This window comes from Crotalus tigris, unplaced genomic scaffold (assembly GCF_016545835.1).
Source record: "Crotalus tigris isolate CLP2741 ecotype Arizona unplaced genomic scaffold, ASM1654583v1 scf7180000019936.317499, whole genome shotgun sequence".
Classification (NCBI taxonomy): domain Eukaryota; kingdom Metazoa; phylum Chordata; class Lepidosauria; order Squamata; family Viperidae; genus Crotalus; species Crotalus tigris.
The window spans coordinates 119,246-134,013 of NW_024097780.1; the positions used below are offsets into that span (position 1 = coordinate 119,246).

The 14,768-nt window shown below is 41.5% G+C and overlaps 1 protein-coding gene across 4 annotated transcripts in view; it reads right to left on the reverse strand.

Moving 5' to 3' along the window:
- DLC1 (DLC1 Rho GTPase activating protein) overlaps nucleotides 1-14,768 on the reverse strand; it is a 187,478-nt gene that overhangs the window by 12,660 nt on the left and 160,050 nt on the right. For all 4 annotated transcript variants that reach the window (XM_039364977.1, XM_039364973.1, XM_039364975.1 and 1 more), the window contains 4 exons: nucleotides 10,010-10,073; nucleotides 6,843-8,257; nucleotides 4,801-4,977; nucleotides 1,121-1,280 (listed from right to left, as the gene is read on the reverse strand). In XM_039364977.1, coding sequence (XP_039220911.1) covers nucleotides 1,121-1,280; nucleotides 4,801-4,977; nucleotides 6,843-8,257; nucleotides 10,010-10,045 — 1,788 coding nt within the window. In that variant the 5' untranslated portion in view covers nucleotides 10,046-10,073. The remainder of the gene's footprint in view (nucleotides 1-1,120; nucleotides 1,281-4,800; nucleotides 4,978-6,842; nucleotides 8,258-10,009; nucleotides 10,074-14,768) is intronic.

Genomic DNA, 14,768 nt, shown 5'->3' on the forward strand with positions numbered 1-14,768 from the left:
GACCGGTACGGTGGAGAGAGGTTTTTCTGCAGACCGGAGGGGGTGTGGTTTTGTGTGTTGCCTGCATCCCGCGGATGGGCCTTTTCTTGTTTGTGCGGACTGGTTGCTGGCATGCCGCGGCCCGGTACTGGTCCACGGATTGGGGGTTGGAAACCTCTGGCCTTGACATTGATATTTGAACATAGATCTTTCTGACATATTATTTTTTTTTGGGGGGGGGGACTACAATCTAATCATAAATATATTGACTTGACTATCTATACCAGTGATGGCGAACCTTTTAGAGACCAAGTACCCAAACTGCAATCCAAAACCCACTTATTTATTGCCAGGTGCCAGGTGGACGTGGCCCACTGGGTGGGCATGGCTGTGGTGGTCCTGGCAGATTGGGTGGGTGTGGCCAAGGTGGGCGTGGTCATCTCAATGTTGCTCGTGGGGAGGGATGCCTGTGGGAGTGGGCAGGGTTGGGGAAGATCCAGGAAGTCTCTGGCAGGTGGGACAGTAGGCAGGAGGCTCGTCCTGCGGGGTGGGGTGAGGCAGGGTGGGGGTGCCATTGCCTTGGGGCAAGGCAAGGGCCGGGGTGGCTGCTGCCTGACACCATCGGCCCCCGCACACAGAGGCCAGCAAGCGCATGGGGGCCAATGGTGTCTGTCAACAGCCACAGCCTGCTGGCCCCTTGACCGCACACTCTGGGGCTCCGCAGCCCGCTGCCAGCAGTTCAAAGCCGCCTCTGAGCTGGATGGCAGGCCGACAGCTGAGGAGGTGATGCAGTGGGTCTTGCCCGGGAAAAGGAGAGCATGTGAGACTATGAGGGATGGGACGGGACAGGACAGGAGGGAGAGAAACCAGCCGTGTCGGGATGCATCCGGCCACGTGGAACCTCGGCAAGTTAGAAGGTGGCTGGTTGAAGAGGGACAGTTGCCATCTCCGGGGTATGGCGCGTGTGCCCACAGAAAGGGCTCTGAGTGCCGCCTCTGGCATGCGTGCCACAGGTTCGCCACCACTGATCTATATACAATTCTAATAGAGAAACTTAAACAATGCAACCTCAGCACTAACAGGAAGTGAACCTCTGTAACAGTGGAAGATCCCAATCCTAGGTCAGGTTGAAGACACTAACCTGATCCAAACAGTTGTTACGAAGGTATCTCATAGCTTGCTGAATACTCTGCGGAAGTGGTTGTCCGGCACGTTGGACATTAACTATTAGGGGAACGCCAAACACATTTCGATCTTTATAATCTGGGACTTTTATCCTTTTCATAAACTTTGGCACAGCCCTGTAGAAGATCAGAAATAATTTCATAAACAAAGAGAAGCCTGTGTTGCTTCTCTCAAATATGCACCATGTGCTTCTGTTTTCAACTCTTTGTCTGTGGGTTAAAAAAAATGCCAGAAAACAGCCCACATGACTGAGAATAGCAGCACAGAAAACCTGATTAAGACACTGAAATTTGCAACATTCTGCTATGTTAAGAAAAAGACTTGGGGAAAAAACCCCTTAAAACATTAAGTGTAATATTAGGGAGAAGAGCCATGAACAGTTTTTAAATATTTTCATAAGTATGGTTGAAATAATTTCTTTATTGGTACAGGTAGTCCTTGACTTACAACAGTTCATTTAGTGACCGTTGGAAGTTACAACAGCACTGAAAAAAGTGACATGACCATTAATTTTATTGTGAGTTACGCAATGACAATAAAGATATTCTATTCCAGTGGTTCTCAACCTGTGGGTCGGGACCCCATTTGGGGTCGAACGACCATTTCACGGGGGTCGCCAAACAAGGCTGTCTGCCATTTTTTCCCCCTTTTCTTTGGCTACGCCCCTGGCACCCGGTGATGTATAAGTGGTTGGGGGTCACCACAACATGGGGAACTGTATTATGGGGTCACGGCATTAGAAAGGTTGAGAACCACTGTTCTATTCTATTCTATTCTATTCTATTCTATTCTATTCTATTCTATTCTATTCTATTCTATTCTATTCATTTTTTAACAGTTACGACCGTTGCAGCATTCCCATGATCACGTGATCAAAATTAAGATGCTTGGGAACTGACTCACGATTCTGACTCCTGCTGTGTCCCAGATCATGTGATCACTTTTTGTGACCTTCTGACAATCAAAATCAATGGGAAAGATTCACTTAACAAACGTGCTACTAATTTAACAACTGCAGTGATTCACTTAACAACTGTGGCAAGAAAGATCGTAAAATGGGGCAAAAATTCACTTAACAAATGTCTCGCTTAGCAACTAAAATTGGGGGCTCAATTGTGGTTGTAAGTCAAGGACCATCTGTACTTTAATCAGTGCTGTTGTTGTTGTTATCTTATATGTGGGTAATCTACACTTAGATTAACAGTAAGACTGATGGAAACTTAAGAATTCAAACCAGCAGCTAAGAATACAGCCAGTTCCAAGTGTGATGGTTTTGTTTAAAATTAGGATATTCATGTCTGATAAATGCAACATTTCCACATACTGTGGGAGTCCTTTAGGTATTGCTCTAAAGCAGACATGTCAAACACAAGGCCCGGGGGCCGGATGCAGCCTGCAAAGTGGTTTCATGTGGCCCGCGAAGCCATCCTGGAAACAGTGAGGGAACGGCCCCCACTGCCTTGGCCCTGGCCCAGGCCGGCCGGGAGCCAATGTACAATTTTGTGGTGCAGCCAATGTACAATTTCTATGCTGAAATGCATTCAGTCTTAGCTCCACAAGGCCATCTGGAAAGAGAGAGGAACCACCCCCTGCCGCACTGGCCCCACCCCCTGGGTGCATGCCGGAAAGGTGTCACCCTTTGTGAGGAATGAAGAAATGCACCATCGCCTGGAAGTGGCCAGCAAATGGCCCTCACCTACTTCACATACCCGGCTTGATGGGCTCTGCCCTGGTCCCACCCTTTTCTGCCAGAGACCCTCAGATCTGTCCCATCCTGCCCAGGCCACCATCGGCACCCTTGACGTGAATGATGTAGAGCTGGCCACGCCCACTCAGTAGGACACACCCACTCCATCCACGCCCACCCAGTAGGCCGCACCCCTCGTTGCCCCCCAAGGGCAACCGCAATGCTGATGCGGCCCTCAATGAAATTGAGTTTGACACCCCTGCTCTACAGTCTCCAATCATCATCATCATCATGCAATCTATAGTTAGGTTCACAATCTAAGACTGGGGTAGAAATTATTATTATTTGCAACAAGGATTTTTCGGATCTGCATTTCCACAACATTTCAATATTGGGCATAGAAACCTTGAACCAACTAAAGAGTCAGCACTTTCTTCTCGTTTTCAAAAATTCAGCAGGAGAGCCTTGAAAAGCGAGCAAATATACGCCTTGCTTGCACCATCACCATCTGAACTAAAGCTATTTGTTCTATTTTCCATCAGTTGACTGTCTTTCCTTTGAAATCCATCCCTTCAGCTTAGAATTAATTTCTAGCCAGTATGCCAGTATCAGTACAGACTTTTTATAAAAAACAAAACAAAACAAAAAAACAATCTATTTTGAATTTTGGGGCCACACCAGAACAAATTAACCGGTCACATCAAAAATGCCTTAAGAGGTAACCAGAGAATAAATCAATGAACAAAGTAGTAATTGCTTAGTTAATCTGCCAGGCCAATAGGCACAGCAGAACACGAGGGTGGCTGTGACAGCACAAATAAGAATCAAATACAAATCTAGCAGCCAATGACCCCTTTATAATCTTGCTTTTTCAGGACCCTCGGCAGAAGATGGACATGTGAACAATGATCTTTTTGTGTACTAAATGATTTGCTTTAGAAAGCCCTCAAACATATTCTACCACCCACCAGCTTGTGTCACAGCAGGAAATTGATGTAATACATGGGTGTTTGCCAGAAATAAAACTTCATTTCGACAAATGGCCTTTTCAGATACAGCCCCCACTTGACCTCCCCCAACCTCTTCCTTTCCAACCGCCTCTTCTACCCACTTTCCGTTTGCTTTCAACTATCCAATATATCAGAGCCCTGCTATTTTACTTAATCATTTAAGAATTTTTAGAGGAGAGCAACAATTCGCAAGACGGCAGACCTAGGAATGTCAAAAGCCAAAGAAATCCTAACTCAATGGTATGATTATTTTTAGGTCTATGAATGACTGGTTCACATACGAGCACCCCACCTCATTTATATTTCCACAGTTTGGAAGAGTGTTATTGATATAAGCATATGCGTAGCTTTCATTTTGTTAAAATACACAGGGGTGGAATGCAACGGAAAATGAAACAGACACATATTACGATGCCCACTGAGAATCTGAAGCATGCAAACGGCTCAGGGCTTATTTTGGTCAGTCAAGACACACAGCTTCTGAATTTAGCACCGTTCCCATAATAACAGCATTTGAATAGGAAGAGCTTTGATGATGGACTTGAAATACTCAGCCCTAGACAAAAGGGAGGAGTGGAGGAGAAGCAGTCAGCCAGATGTTAAAACAGCAATTACATTCAATACCCCATGAAAAAATATACTTTGTACTTTTGGGTGCTACAAATGAAAATTATGAAGTGATTTTTTTAAACAAACATTTTTCATTTGGAGTGTGCTATTTAGCCAGTGGACATAAATGTTTGTATATTCTAATGTAATCCTTAAGGCCAGGTGATGTCTATTAAATATTTTAAAAAAATAATTCTTATCCCTTCAGAGACAATGCATTTTCCCAGTTTAGCAAAAAAAAAAAAAAAAAATCAGTTGGCCTGGAAAGGAACCAAGAATTAACAGTAGGTCCTGTTATTTGTAGGTTCTGACTAGTGAACATTTCCTTACCAGTTGAATCCATGTTTGTTGGAAGGTGTGTATTTCTCCAAGAGTGCAGTTAATTTCAAGAGGGAATACTTCTGCAGCAAGTTCATCTGTGTAACGGACTGACAGTCAATCTGTAAGGCTACTGAACTTAAGCTGGGTCGATGGGAACTCTGGAAGCTGTGCCACCTCATTCTGTGTCTTTAAGAAAGAAAGAAACAACACTGAATGATTTTGAACCACGCAGACAGATTTAAACAAATGGAGAAGCCAAAGCAACTGAATGGAATTGTATCCCAATATAGACTTGCCTATGGGGATTATTAAACCATCTTATTATGTCAGAATCTCACATTTCTATGATATTAGATTTTTTTTATCTATTTGTGTAGAATGCATTATACTAGAGCAGTGGTGGCGAACCTATGGCATGCGTGCCAGAGGCGGCACTCGGAGCCCTCTCTGTGGGCACACGTACTGTTGCCCCAGCCTCGACTCCCCCCACGACCCCCTCCTCACCAGCAGCCCCCCTGGAGGAGAGTCACCCCCAAGTGGTGAGGACCCAGATTGTTGGGGGCAATGTAAATATATATATACATTGCTTACTGGTGTACACCGCTTAGAGAGTGCTTGCACTTAAAGCGGTATATAAGTCTCATAAATAAATAAATAAATGTGTCCCACACGGAGCAGCACAGCCAAGGACATGGCAGCCAGGCAGCATAGACAAGACTCTGCCCTCACGCCCCATCGTGCACAGTTGATGCTGCGGAGCACGGGCAGAGGGCGTGGCTGCCATGATGCTGCTGGGCTACCTAGGCAATCTGCGGTGGGTCCTGGAGGTGGTGAGTGGCCCTGCAGGCAGGCGGGGCAGGGGACAGGGGCGGGGCCAGTTTTTGGACACTCGGTCTCTAAACTCTACTGTACTAGAGTTTGTTTGAATTGTCAAATGTTTGGATATTTGCTGAGATTTAGACAACGTTTCTACTGTTCTACAGAACATAATAGCAAAAAATAATTGGGCATTCAATACTAACATAATCAACAATACTAGGCAGCTAAACTACCATACTTGGATGATCTAACTTTTCTTATTCTACAGAAGGTAATTAAGCATTATTCAGTGTCACCCCTAGCTCATCCCTTCTTATAGAGTATGTTCTAGCTTAAGGAATGGCAATTGATTTCTGTATAGCTTCTGCAACATAATTGTCAAGCACAAAAATCTTGTAGTCTATAAAAATAACTAGCTTGATTATTTTAGAAAAATCAAAACACTACAGGTGTAATGTAAGAATATATTGCACTATCCTTTATCAAGCCAAAAATATTGTGATGTGAACTATTTCCAAGTGGATGGCTACTGGCTACATCAACCTGTAGTTTGTAAAGAATATGCCTAGTTATTTTCTATTTGGAGAGCATTAATACTGAAAACTTTTCTTGATGCCTACAATCACTGCGCCTTTTAAAATTACGTTCGGAAGACATCTCCCACAGAGGAAAGGACGAACAAGCAGATTTCATTGCATTGTTTCAAATTATTTTTTTCCCTGCCTTGTCTGTTTATTTAGTAAATGTGAAAGGTATTTTAAAATTACTTTTCATTTCATAATGTCCTGAAGTTTCCTTCAAACAAACTTGAGAGTTACGCGTGGCAGGCTACTTAAGTTGATTCTTGACCTTTTTCTATCGTCTGGCATAAAAGGCAGGATAATATTTTTTCTATGCCCAGCATCCACATTTGATTAATACATCTGAATATTAAAAACATTTATGCACATATAGATAAATAAGTATACTTTACTCTAACATCTGCTACTCTTCTTAGACCAGTGGTTCTCAACCTTTCTAATGCCGTGACCCCATAATACAGTTCCCCATGTTGTGGTGACCCCCAAGTGGGTGTGGCCACCAATAAGAGGAAGTAGGACAGCTAGGGAAAAGGGAACAAAATGGTGGACAGCATGGTTTGGCAACCCCCATGAAATGGTCGTTCAACCCCAAATGGGGTCCCGACCCACAGGTTGAGAACCACTGTCTTAGGCTAAAATCTGTCCACTGACCTGTTGGAACGCGTCAGTGATGCCCCCACCCCAGAATCCCTTCTCTCCTGGATTCCTACAGCTTCCTCGGTTTCATTCAGTGAATTTCCTGTGCTGTCAAGATCACTGGGCATGGTTCTATCATGGTCCACATCTAGCAGGATTTGCTTGGGAGAAGACGGGCATGGAGAAATAGAGTCTAAAGCTGAATCAGAGTCTCCTTCATCAGAAAATTTCTCTGACCACTGGTTCACAATTTTTTGCATGCCTTTGACGTGATACAGGATGTCATCGAGTTCAGGAAAGAGGTCCTCATTCTCCAGATCAGCCAGATTTCCTGTGCTAGAATATAATAGGGAACCTGGCACGTTGTCATAAATGCTGAGGCGACTGCACACGGAGCTGGAGGAGTTGCGTCTCCTTCCTATGCTCATATCTTTGGAGCTGTCGGAACTATTCTCACACCGGAGAGAAAGATGTCCATGTCCATGGAAGCTTCCTGTTCTCCAGTTCACCGAACTACTCTTTGGTGGAGCAAAATTACCATTGGAGAGAGCTTTGGGAAACGTTCCAGGTTTGTGGTCTTCAGGAATGAAAAAGACAGTATCCTCTGCAAAGCTATCCCGGTTTTTAAAGTTCTGTTCCATGACATCGTTAAATGTTGATTGGTTGAAAGGGTCAAAGCCTTCTAGGTACATTCCCACACGCTTATTGTAGGCACCGAGGCTACGTGTCCTCGTGATGGGGCTGGGAGTGCTAACTGCACTGCTTGTCTCCGACTGGCTGCTGCTACTGCTGGTCTGCGTGGAGTTGGAAACGCTTCTTTTGCGAACCATCGGGAAATTGATGTGGTTGCCATTGAGAGTGGAGATCTCCACGCAATTAAGTTGCTTTAGTTTCTCTTCATCCATACCTTCTTGCAAAATTGGGCCACTGATTATCAGGCCAAGCTTTGAAGGAGCTTTACTCTTCCCATGATGAGAGCCTTTTATTTTCAGACTTTCCATCCTCTTTAGCAGGCTTCTTGTTTTGGATTTGGTGTTCTTCTCGTTGGCTTTCGCACCGCAACTGAAACTCGATAGCTCTTTAGTGGAGGGCAGATTGCCCTCGTTTTCCACGAGCTTTCCCGAAGAGGTAATGCTAATGACCGAGTTTGTCCTGGAGGCGACTGCATCCTTCTGGGAGGTAGATGGGTGGCTGTTGTTGCTGCTCATGCTGTGGATGGAAGCTATCTCATGATGTTCACTCTGCTCCATCAGCACGCTCTCGTGACTGGTTGCACTGCTAAGATGAGCCACTTCTGGGGATGTGGAATTCATATCAAACTTTGGAGAGAAAATGTTAAATTCTTCCAGTCTGGACCACCTCTTGCTGTCTCGCTGGAACATCCACTTTCCACTGATCGCACAAGGCTCATCTTCATCTGAATCCTCACTCTGAAACAAAACAGAGTACAACGAATAAGCTCAATGGTTTGGTAAGGAATTGCCACCAAAATGGCTGAACTTAATGAGAATTCTGGGAAATGATCTGGCTACAAAATTAGGTATACATTTGTTCTTGTGGGTCCTATACTTTCTTGCAAATCAGTTCAGCTAAGAACTAAAGGGATTCATTAGGTTTCACTCCATGAAACATTACTGCACATCTAGCCCCATTTCCAGTCACATCACAAGCCCACCAAGTGGATGGTTGATTAGGTATTTTGTTTTAAAAAAAGTTATCCAAGTGGTTTTATAGAAGTCACAATGTCACTGTCTCTCAATCCTTTGTGAATAATTTAAAGGGCCGATCACTGTCTATAAAATACTTAGAAATTTTCTTCGAATCTGGATGTGCCTAATTGCACAAACATGTCCTAATTCTTCAATTCCATCACTGCTTGAAGCCAGGACTCTTCAGACTGAGAAATATCTGAAATGTCTTTCCAAAAATCTTCCATCAGAAGCTGCCCCATCCCTATGTGATTCCAGGTTAACTAATGACTACTGTAACAAGAACTGTGTCTTTGAAAAAAAACATTCAGCAACTGGAACTAAATGCTTCTGATAAGTATTGACTCAAATAAGGCCATTGGAATGTATCTTGCCTGTTTGTTTGATTTTTTTTATATATATTTGTTTATTTCTGGTTTGGGACCTAGATACCTTAACGCAGCGGATACCTTAAAATCTACACTTTTATTTCATCCAGTTTCTGTCCTACTGTGTAGAAAGGAAATTTTCAGGTCTTATCTATCAAGAAACAGTAATATTTTTGAAATATCTAGGGCAGTGCAAAGGACATTTTGGAGGCTACCCCACGTGTGATAACTGAAAGGCAGAGTGAAGTAGCAGAAAGCAAGCATTAATAGTAGTTCTTGGCAGAGGGTACTACCAATTTAGAATACAACGACAATATTTTACAACAGGATTTATAAATACCAGTTGACATTCTAGTATAAAAAACCTGAAGGTCAGACTATCTCATACGCTGTCCAGTTATATCATGCAGAAAAACTGAATAACTTACTAGCAGAAAAGAGACCTTCTCGTAATGGATTGTATCAGGCACACTAATGAGAACCAATGAGTCAGACACATTCTAGATTATTCAATTTTAACCATTATCTTTATTTGGGCAGAAGAAAACTTTGCTGATGTACTTTTAACAATTGATGAAAATATGCAAAATAGAACAAAAGTAGGCATCACCATAACTGCTTCTAAAAGAAAACGCTATTAATCTACCTATTGCCAATTTCTGTAGCCCTTCTGATATTGAAATGAATAACAAAACTTCAGACAGGTTTTGGGACCAAATAGTGCCTTAACGATCCTGGTTGTTTCTTATTTTCATGGCCATGAAAGCTAGAATACTTTTGTGTCGCCTTGAAAAAAAACAAGCTTATTCAAACCCATATTAATATTTTTAAAATAAAAACCTGACCAAAGAGGTCGGTTTTGGCATGTGAACTTTAACTTTATATTAAAATAATGAACAATACAAACAAACTAATAAAGACTTGAAGGAATTGTCCAAGTGGTGCTATCTCTTGCAGGTGGTTTTAGGATTTCACTGTAAGATGCCAAAGGAGATTGAGTGTGCTTCTATGTCTATACATATAGATGTGGCTTACAAAAGCATTTTCAGGGTCATTCCCATCAATAATTTACAAATGTTGCAATAGTTTTGTCAAAGATACTTACCCGTTTCCTATGTGGGCTGATTTCTAGTTTCATCATTGCACACTTGTTTAAAGTATTTAAACGCCTACAGAAGAAATACAAAAAAAAAAAATAAAAAAAAATAAACAAGATTAACATAAATATTTCATTCTGTGCTATCTGCTCTTCCGACTAAAGGGATTATTGCAAAAGCTCTCGCTAAGCTTATTTACACAGAAACTAGGGAGAGAAGAACCTAAAAAAAAAAAAAATAACATTTCTGTTTAATTAACTCCATGCTACACCAGCTGGATATCAGACTTTGTAGAATGGGTGAGACAGAGAGGCAAAAAGAGAAGCACCTTTACTACATCAGCTCCTTGTGAATCAAAACCATAAAGGAGAACTTGTTCAACCAGAAGTCATTACATTGGAATAGTTGCAATGCAAACAACACAAGGTTCTTGTCTCCATTGTGGAAAACTACCAGTACTTTTTAGGGACAGAAAACTTCAGGAATGTTGCACTTGATATTCATGATGATAGTAAATCACTTCCCAATAAGCAACCCGCTTTTGTATAATATTAAGTGGAAATGAAATAGAATGACACTGAATTTCAAGGCCCATCAGGAATTGCTATTGCTATTTAACCAACAGAAATTCAGTCTCCTAAGGATTTTTTTTTCCATTGAGCTATTCTAGGTCAGCACGCCATCACATGGAGAAGACTACACAATTTATTTTACAGGGACAGATACAATTGATCTGCACTGCTTTACTTTTAGGAACCCTCTTTTTCTTCCCTTCAGAAGAAAGAAAGCTAGAGGAATACTAGATGCTGGAAGAAGTAGTAGTTGAGTAGCTCACCGTAACATACAATTCCATATTTGGTTGTGTATTTGACATGAACCATGTGCTGGATTATACACTGAATCATCAAGAAAATAAAATATTTTCTAACAACTAAAGAGTAACTAAAGGTTCCTTTGTTAACTGAACTCTCAAAATACCAAAATTATAACTTATCATCATCATTTTTTGTTTACATATAATGACTTGCTGGCAAGGCAAAGACATGATTTTTTTTCTTTTCTGGTCACATCACACAGTAAGGAAATACTTGCAATCATGCCTCATGAGTATGACACAGGTCACAAGCTGGCTTTCATTGTCTGTCCTATTTTCAATGGTGAAAAAAGTAAAGTTCTATATTTAGGCAAGAAAAACTAAATGTACAGGTATAATATAGGCGGTACCTTGCTCAACAGTAGTAACTGTGAGAGGGATCTCGGAGTCCTAGTGGACAATCACTTAAATATGAGCCAGCAGTGTGCTGCAGCTGCCAAAAAAGCCAACACAGTGCTAGGCTGCATTAACAGAGGGATAGAATCAAGATCACATGCAGTATTAATACCACTTTACAATGTGTTGGTAAGGCCACACTTAGAATACTGCATCCAGTTTTGGTCACCACGATGTAAAAAAGATGTTGAGACTCTAGAAAGAGTACAGAGAAGAGTAACAAAGATGATTAGGGGACTGGAGGCTAAAACATATAAGGAAAGATTGATGGAATTGGCTGTCTAGTTTAATGAAGAGACGGACAATATCTTAGGTGCTGCCACAAAGAATAGGGGGTGAAGCTATTCTCCAAAGCGCCTGAAACAGGACAAGAAGCAATGGATAGAAACTGATCAAGGAGAGAAGCAACTTAGAACTAAGGAGAAACTTCCTGAGAGTCAGAACAATTAACCAGTGGAACAACCTGCCTCCAGAAGCTGGTGAGTACTCCAACACTAGAATGTTTTTAAGAAGAGACTGGACAGCCATTTGTCTGAAATGGTATAGGGTTTCCTGCCTGAGCAGGGGATTGAACTAGATGACCTCCAAGGTCCCTTCCAACTTTACTACTACTACTACTACTACTACTACTACTACTACTACTACTACTATAACAAAACTCAAAGAGGAAAACTCATTTTCTAGACATCAGGCATCCATATTGCTTTTTATATGTGTATTACATCGTCTAATATAATTGTTTTCACTATAGCCCCAGGATTCTTCTGCTAATTTCTCAAAAGAAAAGAAAACAAATCCATCCCACCTTCCCGAAGATTGGTCATTTTTCTCATATCAATTTACAGCATGTATGCAGCTGTATGTTTCTATCTCTGTGTTATCTCTGCATGTTAACTCTCTTGAGATAGGACGCTGGATTTTAAAAAAAATACTGGAGTTGTTTATTTAAATATATATATATATATTTCTGGAGATCTTAACTTAAAAGGTAGGACACACACACACATACACATTCCACGTGTATGTGAACGATATTATTTCCTAGAGCAACTATTAAACAAAACATGGTTAATCTTAATTTTGATTTATTAGGGAAAAAAGCAATCTGATAAAAATAGTTTAGATTGGCCTTTTTCTCTAAACAACATTTAGATGAATCACAGATTGGGTTCAGACAGAATGAATAGCTGTGGTTAATAATAAATAAAAGCAAAAGCTTTTGGATTTTTTTCTCGCCACTGCAAAATAGCCTTGCAAAAGTCCTAAATAGGCCAGGAACTTGACACACCATCAAAGATGTCATTATTTCAAGTATTATATTACATTTTTCATTTGACTCACCTTCTATCTTGAAAAATACTATTATTTTATATTGTTATTGTTGCCACTACAAACAGTCATCAATTAACAACCACTCATTCGGTGACCTTTTGAAGGTATTTATGACTTGGAATAATGGCATCTTTGATGGTGTGTAAAGTCCCTGGCCTATTTAGAACTTTGTGCTAAACTATTTTGCAGTGACGAGAAAAAAATTCAAAAGCTTTTGCTTTTATTTATTATTAACCACATCTAATTGTTTTGTCTGAACCCAATCTGTGATTCACCTGTTATTTGGAGAAAAAGGCCAATCTAAATTATTCTTATCAGATTGCTTTTTTTCAATAAATCAAAATCGCTGCTGTCACTTTTGGTCCCAAGGAGCTCTACTACGCACTTTGCACTTGTGCTTTGCAGCAGCACCCTCTCTTCAGCCCACAATATTTGCACCATCCCACATGCACTTGCCGCAATACTTCCCTCCCCCATTCACTCCATAGCACTCTCCTGCCACCTGCCTGCTTGTAAGCTGCCCAAGCAGACTTGCGAATCCCTGTTAGCTTTTCCAGTGACTTTGTGGAAAGCCAGCAGGAAATTGCAAGTTGCGGTAAAGTGAGGTATTTGCTTAAAGACAAGAACAGGAATTGGGGAGATTGTCGACACTAAGCAATGGGGTCACATGATGTTGTGCTTTACAAGAGCATTGTTTAGCAATGGAAATTCTGGTCCCAATTACTGTCGTTAAACAAGGACTATCTGCACTGCTATTCTTTGTCTGAAGTTCACATTATAACCTGAAGGCTTCATTTGAGCTGCTAAAAAGGTTCTGTATATACTGTACACCAGGAGCTCTATAAAAAAAAAAAAGCAAGCAAATAAGAAAAAGGCAGAGCCTTCACATCAAATTATGGATTTCATTTAGTTGCAATTAAAAGAAAAGTAGAGTAATTAAATATAGCCAATACTATATGAATTTAATAGTCTTCCGCTGCCACCTTTTCGTCAATAGCAAAAGCTGCTTGGAAGGTGCCCTGGCTACACATGGCCTTTGTACACCTGTGTTGTACAATCCAATCCAATAGCCTCCTGTGTCATTTTCACATTCTTACTTCAAATAGCAGCTGTCAGGTAAGAATTGGGTCTTGTTGTTGTTGTTGCGAAGTCGTGTCCGACCTATTGCGACCCCATGGACAACATTCCTCCAGGCCTTCCTGTCTTCTACCATCTTCTGGAGTCCATTTAAGTTCGCACCTACTGCTTCAGTGACTCCATCCAGCCACCTCATTCTCTGTCATCCCCTTCTTCTATTGCCCTCGATCTTTCCCAGCATCAGGCCCTTCTCCAGTGAGTCCTTCCTTCTCATTAGGTGGCCAAAGTACATGAGTTTCAACTTCAGGATCTGGCCTTCTAAAGAGCAGCCAGGGTTGATCTCCTCTAGGACTGACCAGTTGATCGCCTTGCAGTCCAGGGGACTCACAGGAGTCTTCTCCAGCACCATAGTTCAAAGGCCTCAATTATTTTGCGCTTAGCCTTTCTTATGGCCAGCTTTCACAGCCATACATTGGGTCTTAATAACATTAATAAAGATATTATAAACTCCCTGCAGCAAATATATAAAGCTCTAATACAAGGATAATACAGGTAGTCCTCGACTTTGTTTAGTGACTGTTCAAAGTTACAATGGCACTGAAAAAAGTGACTTATGACCGTTTTTGTCACTTATGACTGTTGCAGCATCCCCATGGTCACGTGATCAAAATTTGGATGCTTGGCAACTGACTCAGAGTTATGAGGGCTGCCGTGTCCTGGGATCATGGGATCAGTTTTTACAAACTTCTGAGAAGAAAGACAACGGGGAAACCCAGATTCACTTAACAAATGTGCTATTCACTCAACAACTGCAATAATTCACTTAACAACTGTGGCAAGAAAGGTCGTAGAATGGAGCAAAATTCACTTAACAAACGTCTCACTTAGCAACATAAATTTTGGGCTCAGTTGTGGTTGTAATTCGAGGACTATCTGTATAAATGAAGCAGGAGATCTTACACTGGTCTGAAATCAGAGCTTAAATCCTACAAATGGACCAGCCGAGAATTTCCTATTTCATTTTTTTCCTCAAAGTTATAAGGACTGAATGGGTGAATCAAGGAAAATCATGAGGCCAGAAGGACTTT